The sequence below is a fragment of the Tyto alba genome, unplaced genomic scaffold (genome assembly GCF_018691265.1).
Source record: "Tyto alba isolate M040663 unplaced genomic scaffold, T.alba_DEE_v4.0 Super-Scaffold_2, whole genome shotgun sequence".
In the NCBI taxonomy this organism is placed as follows: Eukaryota; Metazoa; Chordata; class Aves; order Strigiformes; family Tytonidae; genus Tyto; species Tyto alba.
In genome coordinates, this window is record NW_024881282.1 from 21,863,708 (window position 1) to 21,887,794 (window position 24,087).

Here is a 24,087-nt window from a genome sequence, read left to right on the forward strand (position 1 = left end):
CTGAAGGGGTGGAAGGTGTGATCCAGGCTAGGCCACCTTCCCAGCGCGCCTGGGAACAGACAGAACTCAGCACCATGAAGCGCCTTCTCGGGGCAGGCAACTTTCAGCTGCAGGCCAGGTAAACAAGATAGATGGTATAACTTCACATTAACTGACAGGCAGGAATCGCACAGATGACTAAATCATCACTCACACTTCCATTCACAAGCCTGAGAGGGGCGGAATCGCGCCAACAGGTGAATCCCTCGTGCAACAGCTGATGACTGGCAATTGGGCAAGAACGTGAGTGTGTGGACCTATCCACAACTACGGGTTACAGCTTCCACCTTAGACACATCAAGACAGACTATACAATGCAGGAGAGCTAAAATTTATCTTTGAGGTTTCTTGTGTTAAGATTGCACTGCCTAACCTGAGAAGTGTTTCCCTGACCCAGAAACGCACCTGGCAAGTACCTAGCTGCCACTGCCTGAGCACAAGCCATAGATAGCCAGGAGCAGATGAGATACATTCGTGAAGATGAGCTCAGCAAGGGTGATGAATACAGCTTCACAGTAGCTGAAGTGTTACTTTGAAAAGGGAGAAAGACATGCTTGATGGGAGCTGTTAGAACAAGCTGAGAATTTAACTCGGGGAAAGCTTCTAACTGGGAGCTGAAAGTCAACTCAAAGAAATTAAAATGTCCATGAGAAATTGTAATTATGCTGAAATTTCAAGAGGAGAAAGGAATGGAGTGGATTATTGGATCATTTGCATCTTAGCTAGAAGGAACTGTCAAGTTTTCCAAGGGTTGGAAGAAAAAAGAACAGAAGAAACTGGTGGTATTCCAGAATTTGAACACTAGGCTTTGGTATTTCTTTTTGAGGAAAGGGATGAAATAAAACTCAGTTACAACTATTGAAATCTCCAAACTCCAGTAACATGTTAAGAACATAAATTTTCAAAACCACATTTTGGATAGCACAGGAAATGTTGATCTTCATTCTAAGTAGCAAATGGGTCTCTAGCACTTTAGTATTCAATCCATTTTCCAGAGATCTGTTCCTTTAATACATTTGTTTACAAAAGCTGTTTAAAAACAAACCTATCTTGTGCCTCTTTGAAATGTTAAGTGTTTAAACTCACTCAAAAATTGACTGATAGTGCAAAAATGAAGCTACTAATAGCTAGGCAAGTGATCTCAATGTTACTCACATGCACTTACTTTAGTGTCTGACCTCAGGTTATTCCAGCAACAGCAGACTGCAACACAAACTGCATCTTGCTCTTGGCAAGCAACGTGATGCACAAATATACTTTGATGCCTTTCTAATTTTATGTAAAACTGGAGTAAACAAAGTGTCTTATTTTGCAAATTTACCTGTCAGAGATTTTCTTTTTCTTTCAATTACATGTAACATGATAAACCATCACGTGAAGAAGATACAGGCAAAAGGATATAGGCAAAGGCTATTGCACCTTTACATGGAATATATGAAGAATAAGCAAGTCTTACTCCTCAGCCCTTTTACAAGCAAAAGAAAGGATAAAGCATATTATTAGCTCATCTAATCAGATGGAATTCAGGGATCACTAAAGAAATTTAATAATTAACAAACAAGCTTCAGTCAGTGCTTTACTTAGATTTCAAGCTCTCCTCAACAAGTATCAGTTTAAGGAAAATTACCGTATTTGCTTCCTGATATTCTTCATATAGTTACCTCTAGTCCCCTTTTACTAAAAAAAAAAAAAAACAAAAAAAATCAAAAACAAAAAAAAAAATCACAAATTTCCTAATTAAATAGCTAGAAATAAATGGCTAAACTTTGATTTAGAAGGCACTGCTACTGAAATACCTGTGCTATGTGTCATACTCATAAATGATCAGAAAAGAAAAAAAATAACAAGTGATAAAATCTGCAAATGGTACAGAATTATTGGAGTAATAAAAGCTAAAACAAATCACAGGAGGCAAGGTGCCCAGGATAATAAAAGGGCAGAGAAAGTCTGACTTACACAACATAGAAAATAATCCATGAAAAAAAAAGTGTGTACAGTAGTACACAAAAAAAACCCCATGCAATAATCCCTTCTAAATTAGCAATTAACATTCAGGCAAGTGACTGTGAAATCTTTTTGCATAGCTTGTTAAGGTATCAGCTCAGTGTTAAGCAGCAATCAAAAGTAAATTCAAAGTATTAGGATTTATTTAGAAGATCACAGAGTGTGGGGGGGGAAAGTTGTTGTATCACCATGTAATGCCTAGTGCATTCAGATCTTGAATTCTGCATGAGCACCAGTCCTCCCATTTCAAAAGAGCAACAAGAGTAGTTACATAATAGCTTCTATAGAAAAACAGATCAACTAGGACTTTGCAGTTGTTTAAGAAAAAAAAAGAGAGCATGGGCAAAGTCACTAGCAAAGTGAAAGAATGGCAAGGTATTATTTATGGTGACACTGCTTCTTACAGTACAAGAACTAGGGATTGTAAGATACTAAAAGCAGGTATAAAACAAGTACTTCTTACAAAGGCAACCTGCAAAACTGCAATGGGCAGCTTCAGAGATCAAGAACACAGATGGGTTTGAGAAGTGATAGGAAATACATGGAGAATAAATTAACAAAGCCCTTAAACAGAGATACAACTGTTGGAATGTGACACCCCCAAGCCATGGACAAAGTAAAATAATATTTGGGGGTGGAAGGGGTGATGTAGAACTGAATGTTACAGGAACACAGGTAACAGAAGCTAATACCAAACTGAACCACTAAGATTTAGCGAGTCCCATCAACACAATTTGCTGGTAAAGTTGAGGAACAACTGACATACCTCTCTAGTGGAGGGTAAATACTTGACAATTGCCATGCAGCAGGACAGGAATATAGTATGGGAAATTTTGTATTTCCTATCCAATAGCCTACAATTTCTACTAGAAGCGCTCACTGTAATCTGGATATTCCCCCACAGCAGCTCAGTTATACGTGCCCCGTCATACAGGATCTTGTCTCGAACCACATACAAAATTGTGCAAAATCCCATCTGAATGAAAGAAGGCACAGGGAATCTCCCTCTACCTCTAGCACATCAGTGTAGCAGTTGAGAAGGATTCCAAGTAGTTAGTTAAAAAATGCAGTACAAAGGAAAAAAAAATCCCCTATAATAAGGATTTAAGTTAAAATTGACCTTGAAAGAACACAAGGCAAGGGTGAGCCAAAGGCAGGTTTCTACAAACATGGCAATTGAGTCAGGCAGCTTTCAAGTATAAAGGAAAACTAGAAGGAGGCAAAGAAGTAGCCGAAGGCACCCATGTATTTAGATACTGTAAACATCAGGAGCTAAAAGAATAGAAAAATGTAAAAAATTAGCTAGCTCTGATAATCATGTTTAAATCTCCTCACTCTTTAATATCGCTAAGGAGGCACTCAAGAAAGGTATCAATGTTTGCAATAATTAGCAGTCCAAATCACATCGGAAGAGATCTTAATCATATCCTTAAACCCATCTAATCCCCTTAAGAGACTTTCTTAGAACTACTTTTAGGAATAAAAAGAGGCACTTCTGTGGAACTTTTGACACAAGTTGTTCACTTGCAAAACTGAAGCAGACATCCAATAGCTTAACGCAGGATTTCAGTTTCCCTTCAAGGACGTCATGAGTAGATGTTTTAGCTGAAGCACCTGGCACAGAAGTGCTTTTGTCAAGGCCACCTGTAGGCAGAGAAAGTCAGGAGGAATTCTTCACTTTAAATATTCTTTCTACTGCTCAGAATACACACACAGAGTATTGCACAATTCTGCCTTTCTCTAAGGACGGAGATGAATACTGCTCAGATGATGATCTTTGTAACATTCAGCTTACTTCCAGAAGTCCCAAGAGTGCTTTGCCTTGCATTTTTATCTACCATAACAGCTAACAGACATTGTGGAAATACAACTACACAGCTGGGGAAAACCAGGTAATGAATATAGTGAAAACAGAGACCGAACAACACGAATTATAAACCTTCTTATCTAGAGAATATGGCTCAACAGTAATTCACACAAAGCCCCAAATATTTACTTCGCAACTTTATTTCTTTATAATTTACTGGTATAAAGTTTAATATCTAATTATACAGTAATCTGGGGACTTTAAGGGAAGCTTATTTTGTCCTTTTTAGTGTCTTTTGCCATTTGGTCCTCAGACATGTTTTAGGAGGACTAATATTATATATGTACCTTAAATTTCTGTACAAAAACACTTCAAGTCTTCGTTTTGCTTTCTGAGTAGGATGCACAAATCATGCATATTGTAGACAATATAATGGTCAAGGAAATATTTCCCTCTAAACTAAGGCAGTTAAAAACCCATGAATATCAATCGAGTAATTTGGAAGAGTAAAAAGGCTTCCTCAGTGCTCATTTATTCTTTGAGCAAGTATCCTGTTCAGTAAGACATGCCCTCTTGGAATTATCATTGATTTGATGGCTGTCTGCATTGAAAAGACAGAGATTGTCAAAGACAGCATTTAATTATGTACATTTTATAATGTCACTAACCCATCTGCTTTTGAATACGAACTCATCAGCGTTAAGCATTGTGTAAAACCACATGCAAAAATTGCCAAAAAATTTTTTAAATAGAACCAAATTGGCAAGTTTTTGGAAAGGATATTTCAATGTTAAAAAAAATATAATCTATTAAAATGAGCACTTCAAGTAACTTAAATATCTTTAGCAAACATGTCCAGCAAGAAACTCTCTGTAAAAGAAATTGTTCTTAGAACAAAAAGCTAATGAATGGCTATTTAGACACTAATTTTTCAACACAGTGGTGGGTCTGTGTGAAACAATTTGTAATCTAAATAAAGTGAGTCCATTACACCGTTAAAAAAACATACATTAAGCAGGACTGATTAACTATTGCATTTCTGTATTTACAAAAGTGCTTAGCATAACAAAATTGCCTAAAAAAATATAAACTTTACTGATAATTGTTTTGGTTCTATGTGTACTCTTAGATCTGCACTTGGAGAAAAATAGTATTTACATTGCTAGATTTCGACAAGTTCCCTATTATTTTAAAGAAATTTAACAAAAATCCCCACACAAATGGACCCCTACGTTAGTCAATTCATGCCATCTGGCTCATCATAAATAGAGCAGAAGCAAATCCTTGAGTACTGAGTAGTATAAATAATGCTAGCCATTGTCTGTGGCATTAGACCCCAACACAGGCTGCCGACAAATTGGGCAAGTGGAGTTTTCAGAAAGCCAGCGGTCAATGCAATGAATATGAAACTCATGCATACAAGGTAACTGCCTTAGCTTATTCCCGGTTACATATTCATTAATGCAAACACTGCATGTTTTACTTAGTTCATTTTCAGTATGAACATCCCCATAGTTCCGGGTAGAAAGATTGTCAATCTGCTCTTTGGTTAAACCTCTTAAACGATCGTCATCATCATCTTCGTTCAGCAAGAAGAAGTGAGCAAGCTGAAGTATGGGCAGCGTTCCGTTTTCCACTAGGTTGTTAGCATCCTGAGACTGCCTGTTATCTTGGTTTTCATTATTGCGACCGTAGCGTTGAATATCATCACTCTGTCCATTTGTCTCCCCGCTGCTTTCCACTGCATGCCCATTTCTAGACGAAACCTCGCTCGGATCACTGCTATTGTTTGCCGAACTCGAGTTATTCTGCTCTGACTGTACATCCGGTAAGTGATGGCCACCTCTTTGGACTTCCGAGCTAGATTCAGTTTCCATTAAAGAACTCAGTTCTCCAAAGCCTGTCATAATTTGTCTAAGGATCGATCGGAGAGCCACTGATGAAGGTTCACCAAGCCCGGTCTCCGAAATCCGACGAAGAGGTATCCGTATAGTGCTAACGTACGTTCGAATACCCGCACGTTCTGATCGCGATATCGTACGCCGAAATCCCCCACTGTCACTCTCAAAGGTAATCGTGTTTTCTGCCATTCCTACTCTAGAACGAGTTCTACTGGCAATACTGTCCCGATCTCTGTTTTCTCCAGGACGAATTCTTCGCACCTGAAGATCTAATGTAATTGTTGGATGCCTTCTAACAGCAGCTACTGGCCTACTAGACTCCTCTTCTGAAGTTATCCCCGACGATGGGGCTACACTGGGAAGTTGAGGAGTCTGAGTGTTACCTCTTGCACGTTCTTCAGCAGGCTGGGAAGAAGACTGAGCTGTTTGTCTTCGGCTTCTGTTGACCTGCTGTGCACTTCGATCCTGCCTCTGCCCATGTTCCTCAGAACGAGCAGTATCACCTCGCCTTTGCAGCGGCGAGCGACTTCGACTACTTAAAGTAGACCTCAGCCGCAAAATTTCTAGTCTTTGGTCTGTATTCATCCGAACATTAGTTCCAGTTCTACCTCTTGTGACTCCTGTAGAAGTACCTCTTTCCTGCATTTCTCTTTGTTCACCAGTAGCTGCAGAATTATTACGTGTAGTATTTGCTTGGGAAAGACCTGTCAACTCCCTCGTTCTGCTCCTGAGCCTGCCTGAGATTGGATGATAGGCTGCTTCAGAATTTTGTGCCATGGAACTTCTTACAGACCTGGTCCTTGCAGTGCCTGAAGCCTCACTGTTTGCCCCTCTTGCAGTCCTGTTCCTTGTTCGCGAGGTTACTGGACTGACAGGTCTTTGATGTCTTCTTTCTAAATACATCCTGCTACTATCTATACCCACATACTCTTCAGCAGCAGTTTCAAAACTGTTATGCTCGTGATTAATGTTGATTTCAAGACTAAATCGGAACTCCCCACTGTTTGGATTTGTTCGACTCACAGCTCTCCAGGTTTGGTTCCCACTCTGTCCACTGCGAGTGGCGTTTCCCGTGCGACGAAATGTGTTCAGCCACTCAAGCAAAGAGTCACCATTTGAGTTTTCTCCAAGAACATCAGAATCTGAGAGAAACAGAGAATTACATACATTCATACTACTGCACAGTCAGCATACTGCAATGCACTCCAAATCCTCTGCGCTTGCTGGGCCCCAACTTTAGAAACAATACAGTAGCAGGAAAGCCACCTTGCTCTGCTAACAAATTCTGCTGAAAATACGCTGTATGTAAATAGATTAGCAAGACTCACCAGTTCAACCTAGAATTTGCCTCACCAGCAGATACAGAGGGAAATTAATATGACCAGATGGCCTCTTCTGAGAAAATGTTCAGATTTAGGTGGTCCAGAGTTAGTTGTATTGGTCCAATATCTGTCCCTCACTTAAGCTGTGAATTTGAGGGTATCCTAGTCAACTAATGTTGATAGAGCAAGGAAACATACGACAGATTTTGTCCTCTTTTGGAAAACATTTTTTAAATGTATTTTTTGTAAGCAGTGGAATAAATGATACATGGTTTTAACAGATTTGCTCCTTTTGTGTAAATATACTCTTTTCCTACTACAACATCCACAGCTCCGCTCCCAAATCTCCTCCAACTACCCGTTCCAGAACAGATACAATTGTTGTGATTAGTGCTATGTGTATAAAGCAAGCCAATCGTCAGGATCGCAGTGAAGGTTTTCCCTTGAAGGGATCCATCATCTTTCCACTTGCACAAAACCTGCAAGAACTCTGGCATCTGCATTTCCAAGCTGTCTATTCCTCTCCTAAATCTGACAAAAATTGGCCAAATGATTAAGCCAATATTGCTGGAAAAGTGAAGACAGACAGTGAACATAATACAAGCCTCATTCCATTAAAACAAACTGAAATGAAACAACAACAGAACAGTGGAGAGATTAACTGTTTTTCAATTAGGTTCTTTTCAGTTTCAACTTCACTCATACATGACAAAACCTTTTAAGAATTAAAAGAATGAAAATTGGTTTTATGCTATTAAATTTACTAGCAAAGGGAAACCCGGAAAAGAGGAGAAAGTAATTAGTGGTTAACATAAATCACTTTTCATGAAGAATTACAAGTTTGTGTTCATACAATTAGTAAATCGCACTTACTTTTACAACAACCTACAGAGGCACAATGATAAAACAAGACTTGAAATGGGTGGTACGGAAATCCATCTGCATTTCTCTTAAATATATGTACAGAAGAATGTTTATGCATCACATACTATGTGTGTGTATATATGTGAATGAAGAACGTTTACCTCCAACAGTTCTACCTTCACCTTCTCTGTTATCGAGACCAGTCTGTGATGCCAGACGCTCCTTAGCGCCCTCCAAGCGTTGCTGCAACTCTTCTGCTGTTATTTCCCCTGAAATAATTATCAAAATGTAGATGTTGTTAGACAAGACATTATTATTATTGGCTCAACACAGCCACAAAGAAGTAACAGTGTTTTCTATCTTGAATGAAAATCTTCAGAAATAAAGTAAAATTAGTAGAAGCAAAAAGAAAACAGCACTAGTGTGAGATTATAATGCAGGTACACAGAAAACAGAGGAAACAGGTACTGGGGTGGAAGACAAAAAGATGCTGAATGTGCATCAAGAGCATGCCAACTTCCAGTAACGACTCAGAGGCCCCCTGTGGGAATACAATGGAAAACTGGCAAAGAGGATTGCAAGCATGCTCAAGTGACTTGAAGCTGGGGTGTCAAAAACCACACATCTCATACTAGCTGTTGTTTAGCTTTGTATGCCTGACTGTGTTTAGATAACATAGACCTGTGATAGACTCAGAGGCACCTTACTGAACATCCTTGAGATACCTGTCCTGCTGTGGGATAGATCAAAGCACACTGGAAAACTATGCCTGTCAAAATCCCTGATATACACAGGCAAAAGCAGCAGGTTCGAGATCTTTTCTTTCTTGCCCTTTTTCTGGCTAGCAAGGAGCAAACTCCGCTGTGCCAGCCTCCCCACTTGCATGCCTCTGCCTGGGTGCTGCTGCAGACATTCCCTGGGTCGCAAGGTAGTGAGAATAAATTTATTATTTGCATTTCATCCATGGGTTTGTGGTTGTTCCTGCGTCCTACCTGTGTCAGCTCACAAACCCCTTGAATTGCCACATACCAACAGATATACTTTAGTGTACCAGATAGCAATTATTTGGGTTTGGATTTTAGCTATAGACAGATATGTTGCATTTGAGTTACATTTTTATTCCAGCTTTAGTATCTATTTATTAATTTTTACTGAATATCATTAATTTTGAATGGAAATGGCGGGCTTTTTCCTTTCTACAAAGCCACAGACATCAGGCTACTTGAGTCATAGAACCACAGGCAGTGCCTGACAGTAGTAACATTACTTCACATTACATCTTTTCTACTCAAGGTATCCACATCTCACCAGGAGTGCCAAGCAGGTTGCGGTCTCTCATTAACCTGTAGTCTTCTTCATTGAGTTCATTAATGAACTGGTAATAGGCCTCCTCCCTGCTGAGGCGCTCCAGTTGTCGTTGTCTCTCATCTTCACCATGACTATGCCCTCGTGAAGATGCCTGCTCGTTGCCATTTCCTCCAGGGCGCCAAGAGCGATCCATAACGATAATGCCAGGCTGTCCTGAACAAAACCAAAAGGTTACACTGCACAGTAATTACAGCAGGAATTTACCTAATTTACAGTAAAAAGTTCCCAGCATTTTCAATTAAACTAGTTTATTAACAGCTAAAGATGACTAAGATGAACCAAGCTCCCTGTTACTTGCCAAGTCAACACTGTAATTTATTTTGCAAGTATTTTGCTTCTATTTTGATTCTAGCTTGATGAAAAAGAGCTACAAGTCCCCTTTGCTCACTGAAAGGACATAGCAGTTGGTACAGCAACTTTAAAAGAAATGACAAGACTTTTTTTTTTTTTTTTTTTAAGTTAAATAAGGATATTCTAGAAACTTAGAGGAATAACATAAAAATCTATTTCCCTTCTCCCAAGTGAAATACAACAGCTGTGTGGTGTATTTTAAAAGCTAAACTGTCATTGAAAACTTTGCTCCCTAGTTACTGGACCATAATTATCCAGAATAGACTTCTGAGAACTACAGCTACTGCTTCAGAGAAGATTATCTTCCACCTGAAACATTTACCGATAAGCAGGTAAGACTATGTTAGTATCTCCATTGGTACTACCCCTCACATAGCACAAAGCCTGCAGATTAATTTTTGGTGGAACTGACTCTTCCGACATTCCTACATCACTAACATTTTCTTTGCACACTCTAATCCAATGATTAGCTAGCAAAGGGATATCCACCTCCAGAAAAACTATGTAAAAGAGAAAGGGCTATACTTTACCCACAGTAGTTCATCACGTTCCAAATACTGAACCAGTGGGACCACACTATTAGAAGGCATAAATAACCTTCCAGTGTCAGAAAGGAGCATCACCTCATTTGATTTCTATGCCATTACCACTTCTCTCTGGTTAGGACTCAATCCTGGGCCAGTCAGCTCTCGGACCACTCCCCAACTTTTCTATTTCCTGTTCTTCAGGAAGAATGTTGAAGAAAACCTGTTCTTCAACATTCAATTTGAAAGAATAGAAAGTGTCATCCTTCCAATGGGGCTTCCTGTTTAACAAAAGCCAAATGTAATACCTGCCGAGGCAGACACCTGACAAGAGATGTCTTATCTGAAGAGCTCACCAGGCCAAACCCACCCAATCGTATGGCACCTTTCTGCTTGCATGTGAATAGGGAACTACTGAGTAAATATATATATATATTTTTTTTGATCTATTCAAAGTCACTTCAAGTATGAATTATGGGGAAAATACAGAACAACACTCAGCACACTGCCAATCAGTAATTAGTTTTTACAGGAAAGGTGATGAGACAACAAACAGACCAAACCAACTAACTAGTAGCCATACTTTCAATTAAGAGCAAATCTTTATCAATGCTGCCAAGAGGTACAAAGAATCAGAAAATGTATTTGCCAACAGCAGAAGCTGGCATACATTTAATATACCTTTCTTATGTTCTTTGTGGGATCCATTCTGATGCATCCTTGGTCTCCTCATTTTCTACCCCATATGCTATTTCTCCCCCAACCTAGGTAACTGCCCTCTAAATATCTCTTCCCAATCAATCTTTCCACTCATTTGCCTCCTGTGTCCAATACTGCATTTTAATGTATTTAATACTTCCCTCCCCGCTCTTAAACTCACTTAAAAGAAATCAAAATTGAGTATCTTCCCCTCAAGACATTTTCTATTCCCATAATATTTGTGGGGGCTTCGCATTTACTGTCGCCCTCTTGACTCAGCCTCACAAGCTGTAGGTAACTGCTGACTTCCATTTCCCACAAGGGCCATGTTCAAATCAGGTTACTTTTCAGATCACATTTCTAAGCACAAACTTCTCAGCCAGCTCTTTGTCTTACTACCCTGGTTTCCTCAAAACAAATGCAATTCCCACCCACACCTCAAGAACACACTTATCACTATTATCACTGTGACAACACCCCTGACACTTGACTATTATCACGGAAACGCCCGATCCATACTACACTGAATATTCAAGTGCCTCTGTCCTAGATGACTTACAACTTGACACAGGTAAAGCACAGAGGGGAAGAGGTCAGATAAAATTCATTTAGTTCCATGTAAGGTCGTTATTTAGATGAAAGCCTTGAAACAACTGATGTGTTACTGTTTGCCCAACAATTACCACAGTAAGTTAACTGACTTTCCGGGTAAACCACTGTATTGATGCATAGAAAAAAAAAAAATACAGAAATTCTTAAGATGTAAAGTCCATCACATGTAGTCCTCCTCAGTCTAAATTTTAACTGTTGTTCAAAAGAAGTACTTTACTTTTCACTTCTCATCCACAGATCTGGAAATCTCTTCTTCAGATTTTGTGGGTGGTAGAAAAAAAAATTAGTTTTGTTGACAACTCTATGGTAGGATGATTAGTCACACTCTTTAAATGACTCACTTAGAAACAGTAAGAAGTGTGAAGTGTTCAGTTGTCCCATCTGTTTAACATAACTGCATGGATGACAACTACTATCCATATTTATCAAACACCATCAAAACTCAGCACTTTGCCACTTAAAATGTTTCAGAGTAGTGAAAGTTGAAGGGTATTAACTGCATCAAAATGGAGTACTTTAGCACATAAAATATTTCATATTATTGAAAATTTGAAGTGTACTAACTAGTAAGATGTAAAAACCTGAAATCAAAATACATTTATGACTCAGGATTACTCTTCCTTTGCAAAGAAACAGAGGCCACATGTCAACAGTTTATCTATATTTTCTAGAATTTGCAACCCAAGACTAACTCCTTTAGTCCTTCATTCATAGTTGATCTGGCCCATTCTTAAGATTTACTCTCATTTTTACCTAAGCAATGTATACCTTATGCTTTTAGGTTTTGGTCTCTTTCCATTAATTACTACCCCCAATTCAATTAGGTACTCATTTTCAAAAAGACTACCACCTGATTGCAAGCAAGACGACTACGGAGTTTAGATGAGGAAGCCTCCCCGAGCGATAAGGCTCTTTAGCATTTCTGTCACACTGCAGCCTCCAGGCGAAATGATCTCACCGACTTTGGCCAAAAAAAAAAAAAAAAAAAGATACAACCAAAAAGACCCACCTAAACCCAGAAAACCCCACCAGAGCCTGGGGAAAGAGGGGAGGGGAAGGAAAGACAGACAAAGGAAGAATTAGAAGGGAATTACGACAGGCAGGAGAGCACCCAAAGGATCCGAGCCCAGGGCCTTGGGGCCGCCCGCTTCCCCCCAGACCCCAGGCCGGCAAGCTGGGCCTACGGATTCCAGCCCCGCGTTCTCCGGCCCCCACCCCCGAGCAAGGCCCGCGGCTCAGGCTCCGGGCCCACGGGGCCGGGAGCCGCGGGTGGCGCGACGGGAGCGGGGAAAGGCCCGGCCGCCCCCGCCGCCGCCTGTTGCCAGCCACCTAGGGGAGGGGAGGGCGACGGCAGTGACTGACACGGCTCTCCCCCAATCACCCGGTCAGCTCATGGGCACCGACCAATCACAGCAGCGCAGGGAGGCGCACGTCCTCCCGCGTCTCTCCTCTTCAGACTCCCCGCTCGGGCCCCGCCACTAACCGCCACCAGCCGGACCGACTCCCTCCAGCGCTGCCCGCACCGCCGCCTCCCCCGCTCGCCGGGGAGCGGCATCACCCGCTGCGGCAAACCGGGAAGGCGTCCATGCCGCCGCCTGCCCGGGGAGATGGAGGAGAGGCGCGGTCAGAGAGAGCCGAGAACCCGTCCCTGCCTGCTGCCCGCAGCGCCGAGCGGGACGGGGAGGCCCGGCTCGGCTCGGCTCGGCCCCGCTCCGCACTCCCCTTCCCTAACCGCCGCCTGCGCCGGAACGGAACCAACCCCTGGGTGTGCGAGCAGCGCCGCTCCAGCCCCGATTCCGGTCCGGGCAGCTGCCGGCAGCCGCCAGCGCCGGTTCCGAGGACGCTGTGGCACGGCCCCGCCCCTCCCGCACATGCGCGCGGCTGCGGCGGGGGGCGGCCGTTGGGAGGCGCGTGTGCCGCGGGGCCAACGGCCGCGGCGCGCGCAGGCGGGCGGGGGCGAAGCCGTCACTGCTGAGGCGGCCGGTGCCTCCCGGCCCCCCCCCCCCCCCCAGTTCCCGTCCCCGCCGCCTCGGCCCCCTCACGGCACCCGCCTGCCCGGCACCCCTCGAACGGGCCGGCGTCGTCCGCGGCCTTGCACCGGCACCCGCGGGTTGTGCCCCAGAACGACGAAGCGGTGAGGAACGTACCCTTCGTGTGCCCTCGTTAAAGCTTCGAGCCTTTTTGTTGTGTCCCGCCTGCGGCTCTCCACAGTCCTTTTAAAACGCGTAGCGGAAGTCGTTTCAGGTACGGCGTGTCCGTAGCAAACCCATTGTTGGTCAAAACTCGCGTGGTTACTCCCGCCCAGGTGGGTGTGAGCCTCGACTGTGAAGGTAGATAAACTCACACAAAGAGGTTTTCACAAGACGGCACATTTTGGCTGTAGAACAGCCTCATCATGTTTAACCTCATAATGCCAATGACTATTACGTTTTACCAAATCAGCGTAAGACTGCAGCTGCAGTTAACTCGTTTGGTAATTCATAATAATTACATAAGGATTAAGATTATAATCACTTTTTTTTCCCTGCTCTCTCCTTCGGCCTGGATTTTAAATGGGACACTTCCCACACTATCCATGACCCTCTGCTTCTTTTCCATTTAGCTTTCTTTCCACAGGAATATCCCTTCACCTTCTGCATTTTCTAAAGCAAACCACTAATTGCTCAGTGCCGTCAAAGAAACTGTTTCAAGCTGTGATTTTAGTCATTTCGATTTGCAGAGCCTTAGAATCTTTTCACAGAAGGTGCAAACTCTTTCACAAATTGCATATATGCTAATTGCTGATACGCTGATAGCATCCACAAACTTTCTGAGTTGCTCCTGCATATTGTTTCAACACATGGTGGAAGCTGGCAGGCTGTGACAGAGGAGCGTGTTTCATGTCTTACATAAACTATTTGAATCAGCAAAAAGAGGATTTTATGAGAAGGAAGCTTTAACTGTTTAAAAGCACCTCATCCCTAGAATATCCGAACTGCTGATACTTCTGTTCAAACTTGCTTGCAGAAATAAACAATGTTTGGGTAGGTTTTTGTGCAACTGGTCTCCATGCAGAGACAAACCTTCACTGAGTGAGCTGATAGGAAGAGCTCAGGGCCCGTGTCCACGAAGATACCTCCACTCCCCACTTCAACTACGCACCCCAGGACTTATTTATTCTGGCTGAGAAAATGAGTTTATGCAAGTGTTACATTTAGGTTTCATGTTAGTTTACACTCCTTTTGTGCCAGTATGTGGTTTCCATGAGACAAATTGACAGTTGGGACACAATCTTAGCACTGAGGCCAGACCTGCTGCTCACTGTATGAAAAAAATGTAGCCCTCGTTGTTATTCATGTTCCTCACCACAGTATGAATAATTAGTACTGTATTATGACTACCTTTGCTTGAAGTAATTAAAATATGTCCTTCCTGAAGATCAATTTTACTTTCATAATAGAAGTTGGAGTATATAAAGTAGTGCCTGGACCCTTTGAAAAGTTTGTTTCTTCCCACAATTATTTTTTGTCCTATTTTTGAAATCTTTTCCTCTCATATTATGTTTTTAGTAATCATTGTTCCACAGTCAAACACAACATCTTCTCTGGTATCAAGCCCACATAATGGGCTGCTCACCCAGAAGAAGGTTATGGTTTAGATAGATAAATAAACACGTATTTCCATACTGAAACCTTATACTGAATTAGTTTATTTTCCACTGACCTGTCCTCCAGTGCAGAATTTTGTCTTCATGTCCTGTTCATACTGATGTTTCACAATAGCATACTAGAACTAAGCACAGTATTTGTTTATTTTATGCTGTGTTGTTAATACAAAATAACAATAGTAGATCTTACCTGGAATATTATTACTGCACTGTAGCAATGCTTTCCACAGTAAAATACTATCTTTGGAACTACGATGAAAATAGCCTATGGAGGGCAGCAAACCTCAGGCAATTACTAAATTTTGTAGTAACAGAAAATCTGTGACCCTAGTTTTAATTTGATTGTTCAATTAAGTTCTTTAGAAAGTAACTTTATTCCATTCTATTTTATTGCTTGATACTATATAAGTAAGGCAGAACCTTATAATCAGCTTTTTTAAACTGGATCTTAGTATGTGCAGATGACACCAAAGTGATGACATTAAGCTGATGTACTTGAGAGGAACCTGGACGGGCTGGAGGAACGGGCCATCAGGAACTTCACGAAATTGAGTGAGGACAAATGCAAATCCTTCCATCTAGGAGTGACCACCCTCTGGGACAATAGTGGATGGGGGCTTTACTGACTGTCCCTGCTGGAAAGGATGGGGGGTCCTGGTGGACAGTGGTTAAACAGGAGTCAAGAGTGCACCATGAAGGCTAAGAGCACTGTACCAAGGGGAACACAGACAGTGGATTATTGGGAAGTGATTATTTCCCTTTACATGGCTTTTGTTTGCCTGCACATGGAATATGATGCCCAGTTTGGGAGTAGAACAACCCTGATATGGAAAATTACTGATAAACTGGAGTGAGTTCAGCCAAGAGCACCAAGACAGTCATGGGCTGGAGCACTTACTGTGTGAGAGGCTCTGGGCACCAGGGCTTCTTCAGCTGGGCGAAGGGCCAGCCTGACTACCAACAAGGAGGTTACTGAGAAGACAGAGCAGCGATTTTTACCAACAGAAGGACAAAAAATGTCACCCTAAGGATAGTCAGATGGAGAGAGGCTGTGGAATCTCCCTCCACAGAGGTTTTAAAGACCTGAGTAGACAAAGCCTCAAACAACCTGAATGTAATAGTAGCCCTGCTTTGAGCAGGATATTAAACTAGATAACATCCAGAGACGCCTTCCAACCTCCATATTTCTGTGATTCTGTTTGCTGAAATAAGACAAAATAATAAAATAATATTCACTATCAGGGTTTATTTCCCCTCAGGTAGGGCTCTTTTCAATAGCAAAAGTAGGCAGGAGTTCATAGGCTGAATTTTCACGGCCTGTTAAAACTCTTGAGAACTGATTCTCTGGCTTCTTTGGGAGCATAAAACAATCAAGCTGATAGTTACTGTAGGTGGTCCTGAGTCTGGCAAACAGATGTTTCATTGAATGCAAGCACGACACTCCTATACATTGCCTGGATCCAAAGTACTGATTTATGTTTGCTACTAATTTGTACTCCTCAGAATCTAGGATGCCTTGTTAGATCAAGCGTATCACTAGTCTGATCAACTTTATAGTAAAATACACTTAATTGAAAAAAAAAAAAAAAAAACACAAACAAAAAAACAAACCAAACCAAAGCCATACAAAACTATTTGTAGAACCAGCACTTTACTTACCTGCTTTACGCAAATTGCATTCTTACATGCTGCCAGTATTCAGGTAACTCATCTGCTCATTAACAACTGCAAGGTTTCTGGAAAATACTGAAACTGTGCAAATATGATAGTTTGTTTTCTGTACACACAGAAAAGAAAAAAACCCCACCACATTCTTCTCTTGCCTTCAGCTTTCCCTGGTCTAAGCAAAAGTGGAGGATGTATTGCACTTAGCAGAACTGGCCCTTCTTCACTCAGTACCAAGCTGGGAACACCTTAGTCACACCGCTAAAGAATGTCCCTTTGGGAATATGGAAAACTTTTAGCAGGTAGCTACTCTTACATGAAAAATGATCAGAAAAACAAAAGCACGTTCAAATTTGGCAAATTAGCACATGGAACAAGTGGACATTCTAATGTCATGGGGATGTAATTGAGTGTTGTAGGTTATCCACTTATGAAAAACAAAGATGAAAAAGCAAATACATTAAAGAAAGACATTTCTGTTTTGTTTTTGGTTTGGTTTTGTTTTGTTTTTCTCTATTAGTGAAGACTGCAAAACACAGAGTAAGTAGCTTGTTGTACATTTCCCAGCTGTAAACTTTGATTCACAAACTCTAACACCGACACTGTGACCGTTATCGTGCAAACACACACGCAACGAAAACAACTTTGCTTTCGGTACTGCTGCTTCAGGTCGGGTACAGAATCCGCTGCATCTTATGTTCCTTACATTCGGAGACGATTAATGATGTGAACCTCCCTTGACTACTTTCCTCACAGCACACAGCTCGCTTTGCTAACTGTCTCCAACATGCTGCATGTTATTAGTGCTAACACAGTGACAGTCGCTTTACGATGGAGAGCTCAGATTTCATTTACAGGTGTGGTGATTTCAAACAAAAAATATCAGAAGTGTTTGTGTACAGGAATCATTAGAAATTACACAAACTTGGAGCAGAAGTATATGATAAAGCAAGCCATGAATGTTAGAGGAAAAAAAGAGAAAGAGGAAATCTCCAAAGAAACAAATTCAGCAAGACGTGTTAAACCTATATTTTAAAATTGATTTCTGAGACAGCATGAGAGGAAGGAATGCAAAACAAGCAGAGATAAGAAATCCTGCCAATTAAAAAGGCCACTGTGGGGACCTGAGAGTCAAGAATAGCAGATCATGGCCTGGCCATGTCTGTCTTTCTAAGCATGGAACCCAAAATTTAACTTTTTATTGAAATTGTATTACACTGTGACAGATTTTTAAAATAAAGCACAAGAAGTATGCAACTTGCCATGAAACAGAAGTTGACCTTGAAATATCAATATTAATTTCTCATTATTAAAAGAATCAAGGTGTGCTTTCTGTTCCAAATCTGACCATCCAGCTGAACTGGTAAAATTGAACATTGCCCACAATACAAGTATCTGAAGTGAAAACAGAGTGAAGAAGCAGCAAATTTACAGCTACACTCAATCTGGAAGGCATATAATCCAAATGTTATGAAAAACTAATGAAAGAAACATTTACAGAAAAGCAGACCTTTTGTAAACATTCTTACAAAAAGACCGAAGTCTGAAAGAGAAGAAAGGTTATTTCTATTGTGTTTTTGATTGCTCAGAGTTTATTTGTTGAGGTATGGTGTTCTTTCCATGCAGTTTATGTAAGCATGCAAAACATAGCACAGGTTCTCAGAACACAAGCCTGGATTCTGTATTCTTGGTTTCATTCATGCCCTCTTTTCTTTCTAAGCAGACATTGTTCTTCCTCTGCACCCTGCAGTGTTTTAGGTCAGGACAGACTAATTACCATGCAATAATTGGACCTGTGTGAAGGAGTTTGGATATTTATTGCCTCCATGAAAGAGTGCAAAGAAGAGTACAAAGTTACAGAAGAGTGGTAATTTCTACTTCCCTCTCCCTGGCTGACAGGACTGAGTGTTGTCAGCAGGCAAGAGGTGCTGAACATGCTGGGTTTGGCCATGCAAACTTGGTCCCAGCTGTCCCTGGAGGTCCCCAAAGCCAGGCATCCCCCAAGGCAGAGTCACGCTGCTCTGCTGTGGGCTGGGGCGGATTCATTTTATGAGGTGGATGGCACAGAATCATCAAATTGTTTAGGTCGGAAAAGTCCTTTAAGATCTTCCAGACTGCTTGATCTTTATGGGCTGCTGGGCAGCCCTGAGCTGTTTCTGGTTGATTGGCGTACTGAGGCGCCAGGCAATAATTGTATAATTCAGTTGAGTTGCTGGGCAAATACAATTTTGTTTTGCTGCTTCTCTGAATTGCAGGTATTTTTTGTAACACCGGCCTAATTGCTTTATCTAAGATACATAATATCACTAATAACTACATAGCAACATACTGAAGGTCCAGCTGTGGGCATCTGACATCAGTCGGACTGAGTGATGCCAGCTCAGGGGGCTAGCACACCCCTGTCCCCAGTTTTCAGGAATCAACCTTAATGTGTAAATGAAAATGGAGATTTGGAAATTAAAATTGAGATGATTTCAGATGGTTCCAGAAAATGTCGTTTCTTCTTTCAGAAGCCCCCACATTCAATGATATTTCATCTCTGTGTTAGGGATTTGAGTGCCCACTTATTTACCCGCATTGCGTTGAGATGAAATGTGAAGCCTATGTGCATGACTAGTAAAAGTGCCAAAAGCTGGGCTGTAGTTAGGAAGATTTAGTTTAGTTACAAGCTCTCTATTCTACAAAATGACCAGCTGGCTCTGTGTTGGGTTGGTAAGTATGTCTCTGTCAGCCAAGGAGAGGCACTGGAAAGTGCCCAGTTACTGGTCGCATGCAAGGGCCTTTAGGTAACAGCTTTTGCATTAAATTCCAGGAGCCGTGATCCTGATTTGTCTCTGCAGCCGTGCAGAGAAGGTTCAGCAGCGCTGTAATGTCTGTCTGTGTCTATGCCCAAACTCATCGAATCGTTTTAATCATAACGATGTTAACAGGCGGTCTGGCAGGTAGAGCTGGCAAGGACCAACTGTGTCTGCCCTTGCCACTCTGGAGAAAGACGGGGACCCTTATATTCACCTCAGACGACCCTGTTGCCACTCTGGAGAAAGCCGGGGACCCTCAACCGCCCCCCGTAATGACGACAGCCGCAGCTCGTGGCGCCTGATTGCAAGCCCCGCGCCCCAGCTCCCGCTGCCCAGCCCGGGGGGGCAGATCTGGGGCAGCCGGCGGGTGGGGACCCTGCACTGCTCCCGGTGCCGGCAGCCCCGCGAAGGAAGCCGTGGCTCCCGGGACTGCCCGCACATACGGCCCCCGCCAGCCCCGCTACCCGAGCCCGGGCCCTGCAACCGCCCCGGGACTGCAGCTCCCGGCAGGCACCGCGCCGCCTCGCCGGGCGAAGACTACAACTCCCAGCGTGCCGCGCGCGGGGAAAGACTACAACTCCCGGCATGCACCGCGCCGCCTTGCTCCACCCTCCCGCCTATACTACATCTCCCAGCGTGCTGCGGTGCCGCAAGGCATGCCGGGCCGGGCGAGGGGCGGGGCTCTGGTGGCGGTCGCAGCCCGCCGCTTTCCACGTGGTGCGCTGCCCGCCGCGCCCGCGGCCGGGGGGGTGCTCGCGGTTTGCGACGTTTTGGTTTGTTGGATTTTTTTTCTTTTTTTTTTTTTTTTTTTTTTTTTTTTTTTTTGCAGCAGTGCGGCCAGGCGCGGCCGCCGTATTCCGACGGGGAGACCGGCTGTCGTGCCGCTGTCGGCGGGGCGGGGCGGGGCGGGGCGGGGCGGGGCGGGGAGGCAGCGGCCACAGGACGGGGCCCGGGAGGGAAGGGAGCAGCCCTGCCGCCGCCCGCCCGCCCGCCCCTGGATGGTCCGCGGGGACGGCCCGGGGGCCTCCTCCTCCTCCTCCTCCTCTTTCTCCTCCTCCTCCTGCTGCTGCTGCTGCCGCCGCCGCCGGTCGCGGCGGGGCGGGGTGCGCGGCTGTCGGGGGCGGCGCGGCGCGTCAGGCGCTGAAGATGGACTATGACTTCAAGGTGAAGCTGACCGGGGAGCGGGAGCGGGTGGAGGACCTCTTCGAGTACGAGGGCTGCAAGGTGGGCAGGGGCACCTACGGGCACGTCTACAAAGCCAAGCGGAAGGACGGGTGAGTGAGGAGCGGGGCTTCCCCGGCCCCCGCCGCGGGCTCCCCGGGCCCTCCTGGCCCCCGCCGCCTCCTGCCCCGCGGGCCCGTGTGTCCCCCCCCCTCCCCCGGCCCCCCGCGTTAATGCCGCCCTTTCTCCGGCCCTGCCCCAGCTGCTGCTCTCCCGGTGCCGCGGCTTCTGCTGCCGCCCCGTTAAACCCCGCGTTCCGCCGCCCGGGCTGCGCTGGGGTCCCCGCAGGGCGCTCGGAGCGATCCCGTCCCCTCAGAGAAACGTCGGAGTCTTGTTTCGGTACGGGTAGGCTGTGGAGAAAAAAAATAAAAAAAAAAAAATACGTAGCGGAAGAAAAAGCTTAACTGAAGGGGTTTTCATTTTGAATACGTGGGTAGCTACTTACGGTGTTCAGCCTGACCAGGAGCTTCGTAGAACAGGGTTTGATTCTTTTTTAATAACGCTTTTTTGTCTGATTTATTACTTGTAGTCACCATTTTGGGTATTCTTGCTGGCTGCTTCAGCAACCGAAGTCTGCTGGTCCTTTCAGGGCTTTAGAATGCCTTGAAAGAGCTTTCCGTGTGGCCAGTTCTCACTACATACCCGAGTAAATGATTTTCTTTTCGTAAACGTTTTAAAGAAATATCTAGGAAACTGTCATTTAGGTTTCCTTCGTCCATGACATGGCATCACTCGCTGAACAGCAGAACAATAGGAAGTAGGGAGCAGAAGAAGCAGGAGAGGCACGGGTTGTTCTTGTAACAGGTCCTAAATTATAAATTACATCCATTCTTCCTCTTGCAGTCTCCCCATAGTGGTGCTCTGTATGTTGTCGTTCAAAAAAAAAATACGTATTTTTAAAGTCTGGCATTATTTTTGCATTTGATAAATAAAAAACTTTTAAAGCAGGCTGTGGTCAGTTATGGCTAAAACGTGATCTAGTTCTGTTTACATAAGCTTTAATTCTAGAAATGCTTTAGCCACTACCTACAGAACAGCGTCATGGGACTGGTCACACCTTATCTTGTCTGTTTTAAGCATGCCAATATTAATTGTAGCACTCAGTTACTTCAGCCTGAATTTTGTTTGCTGGTATGAGTCAGCTAACCACTTCTCAAATTTTACGTTTAGATCCTTCAAACTGCTCACAGGAGGAATTCTTATCTTGCCTGAATTTTTTTTTTTTTTCTGGGAGGGGAAGAGGAATAAACTGTTATCAGTGTGATAAGCTATTACCTCAAGTCTCCTTACATGCAGGTACTAACTTTGCTAGTGCAGGCAGCCCTGGTTTCAGTGCCAATAGAGGCACCTGCAATATGAAAAATAAATTGAGGTGCTGAAAAATACGACTGCATTTCTAATATTCGTGTCAGGCTCTGTGCAGCTGTTCATGTTGGACTGCAGCAGCACGTAGGGAATTCAGCATGTGACACTGGTGAAACATATATTCAAACATATTTTTGGTGAAATCGTCAGTCTGCTTGATAGTGTTTGGGAGAGTGTATTTAGAGCTGCTGATGGTAGTGCCGTGTTGAGAAATTTCAGAAAAATGGAATCATCTGCTTTAAAAACGGGCAGTTAGTCAAAGATTGCTTTAAAGTAGAATTTCCCTGTGGTTCTGAGTGTGTACAATTTTAAATCCTCCCTTCTTGGTGAGGGGGGAAATCAAGATATGTTGTTTGATTTAAAGTTTGCAAAAAAGAAAAGGTGACCAGTGTATATTGTTTCCTTTTTTTTTTTTTTTTGCCTTATTGTTCATTTACTGACTCCTTTCCCTTCACTTTCCCTAGTACTTCTCATTTCCCTTCCAGATTTCTGAAAACTTTCACTTTAAATATGCTGTGTAATTGCCCTTGGACAATCACCTAAATATGTAAAGCAGAAACATCCGTAGAGGCTTTTGTAGCTTATAGTATAATTGTACATATGTGATCTTAAATTATAGGGATGGAATTAGAATAGAAGTTAAAAGGTTCCATTTACTACATCCCTTTATCCAAAGGAATCAATTATATGTTATTTAAAAGTTATTACATTGTTTCAATATTCCCCAAATGATACATACTGATGAATGAATAATGTGCTTTTTCAGTTCGTAGTATTTATACAGCTCAAACTTTCTTTACATATGAAGTTGTTGCTGTCTGTTAGTTAATTTTCTTAATTTTTCCCCTTGAACTTATAAGTTTAAAGCAAACTTTGTTGCATGATTATAATTCTTATTTTGAATAGCAAGAATTTTTAAAGTCTATTACTATACATCATGATTTTTAGAGTCCTTTGGAGAATGGGCTGCAGGACTGCAAATGTTTTGTTAAAAATATTGGAGCAGCTTTTTCTTAAATGACATCTTTCATATATGGATGTCTAACGAATAGATGAAACACAGAAAGGAACTAAACTTTAATAATTCAGTTTGTGCAAATATATGTTTAAAAGCCTTCGGTAATAAAAATCCAGTTTAAGAGTAGTAAGAGCTAGTGTCTATGGTACAACTGCAGTCTTCGCCTCTTTTTTTTTTTTGATTGCTTTTACAGCTGCCTCTGAGGTGCAGTATGGCAATTCAAAACTGGATAGCAGCTGCCTGTCCTAATTGTAGGAAGTTAATTGTATGCCATTAAAACTACATGGGAGCATTTTGGAGGACAGTCTTACAGGAATCTTGATGGAGTGAGAATCCTAGTGAGTGAGAGGTGCTCTGTAGCATGTGCTTTAGTGATCTGCTGAGGGAGTAACCTGGATTTCATGCCCTGCTCCAACAAAACAGCCAGTCCAGGCCTGCGGTGCCCTTGGCCGTAAGGTGAGGCTTGGGGGCTCGACTGGTCTGTCTTAGAGGATCACCAGGTACTGCTCCATGGAGGTTTTCTTACATATTTGCTGCCAAACTTGACCCAGCCAAATAACAATGTCAAGCATTGCAGCTGAGCTCTACCTGGTACATTGCCTGCAGCAAAATTGCATTCTATTCTCAGGTTTTTATTTTAATCCCTCTGATTTTTAAGTCTGTGATGTCTGTGGCTGAATCTTACTGTCTTTTTATTGAATGGTGCTGTCTTTTTCATCCATGCAGTACCTGCAGTGGGCTCTAAAACTTGCTTAGAACAAACTATGTGAATTGATGAGGGGGGCGGTTTATAGCAGAAATGTATACAAGAAGGCAGATGACTAATGGCAGACACTGGGAAGGGAACGCAGGCATGGCATGTTGAACGTCAGTCTTCAGATAA

The 24,087-nt window shown here is 43.0% G+C and overlaps 2 protein-coding genes and 1 long non-coding RNA gene across 11 annotated transcripts in view; 2 read left to right on the forward strand and 1 right to left on the reverse strand.

The window, feature by feature from the left end:
• Positions 1-4,032: 4,032 nt before the first annotated feature.
• Positions 4,033-15,591, reverse strand: RNF6 (ring finger protein 6). 5 transcript variants are annotated; one of them, XM_042792736.1, is made up of 5 exons: positions 13,251-13,351; positions 12,896-13,086; positions 9,246-9,458; positions 8,099-8,206; positions 4,033-6,893 (listed from the first exon to the last, which is right to left on the reverse strand). In XM_042792736.1, the coding sequence occupies exons 2-5, from the start codon at positions 13,044-13,046 to the stop codon at positions 5,161-5,163; spliced, it is 2,205 nt and encodes a 734-aa protein (XP_042648670.1). In that variant the 5' UTR covers positions 13,047-13,086; positions 13,251-13,351; the 3' UTR covers positions 4,033-5,160. The 5 variants fall into 5 exon arrangements, with proteins under 5 accessions (XP_042648670.1, XP_032846610.1, XP_032846614.1 ...); XM_032990719.2 differs by lacking the exon at positions 13,251-13,351 and adding an exon at positions 10,862-12,452 and having other exon boundaries at positions 12,975-12,995; XM_032990723.2 differs by lacking the exons at positions 12,896-13,086; positions 13,251-13,351 and adding an exon at positions 13,639-15,591.
• Positions 13,629-17,285, forward strand: LOC116961101. Its single transcript, XR_004406772.2, has 2 exons — positions 13,629-13,735; positions 15,590-17,285. It is a non-coding gene; the product is annotated as an uncharacterized LOC116961101 (long non-coding RNA).
• A 3,156-nt stretch (positions 17,286-20,441) lies between these two features.
• Positions 20,442-24,087, forward strand: part of CDK8 (cyclin dependent kinase 8) — an 81,510-nt gene continuing 77,864 nt past the window's right edge. For 2 of the 5 annotated variants that reach the window (XM_042792520.1, XM_042792521.1), the window contains exon 1: positions 20,444-20,874. In XM_042792520.1, coding sequence (XP_042648454.1) covers positions 20,747-20,874 — 128 coding nt within the window. In that variant the 5' untranslated portion in view covers positions 20,444-20,746. Of the gene's footprint in view, positions 20,875-21,048; positions 21,161-24,087 lie in introns of those variants that run through there. The other 3 variants (XM_042792522.1, XM_032990727.2, XM_042792524.1) reach the window with 3 other exon arrangements.

Excerpts from the sequence above, each read along its gene's own strand:
- RNF6 (XM_042792736.1), bottom strand. The coding sequence starts at position 13,046 with ATGCCGCTCCCCGGCGAGCGGGGGAGGCGGCGGTGCGGGCAGCGCTGG. Across the intron at positions 8,207-9,245 it reads CAACCTGCTTGGCACTCCTG|GGGAAATAACAGCAGAAGAG; the intron begins GTGAGATGTGGA and ends TAATTATTTCAG. Across the intron at positions 6,894-8,098 it reads TGAAGGTAGAACTGTTGGAG|ATTCTGATGTTCTTGGAGAA; the intron begins GTAAACGTTCTT and ends TGTTTCTCTCAG.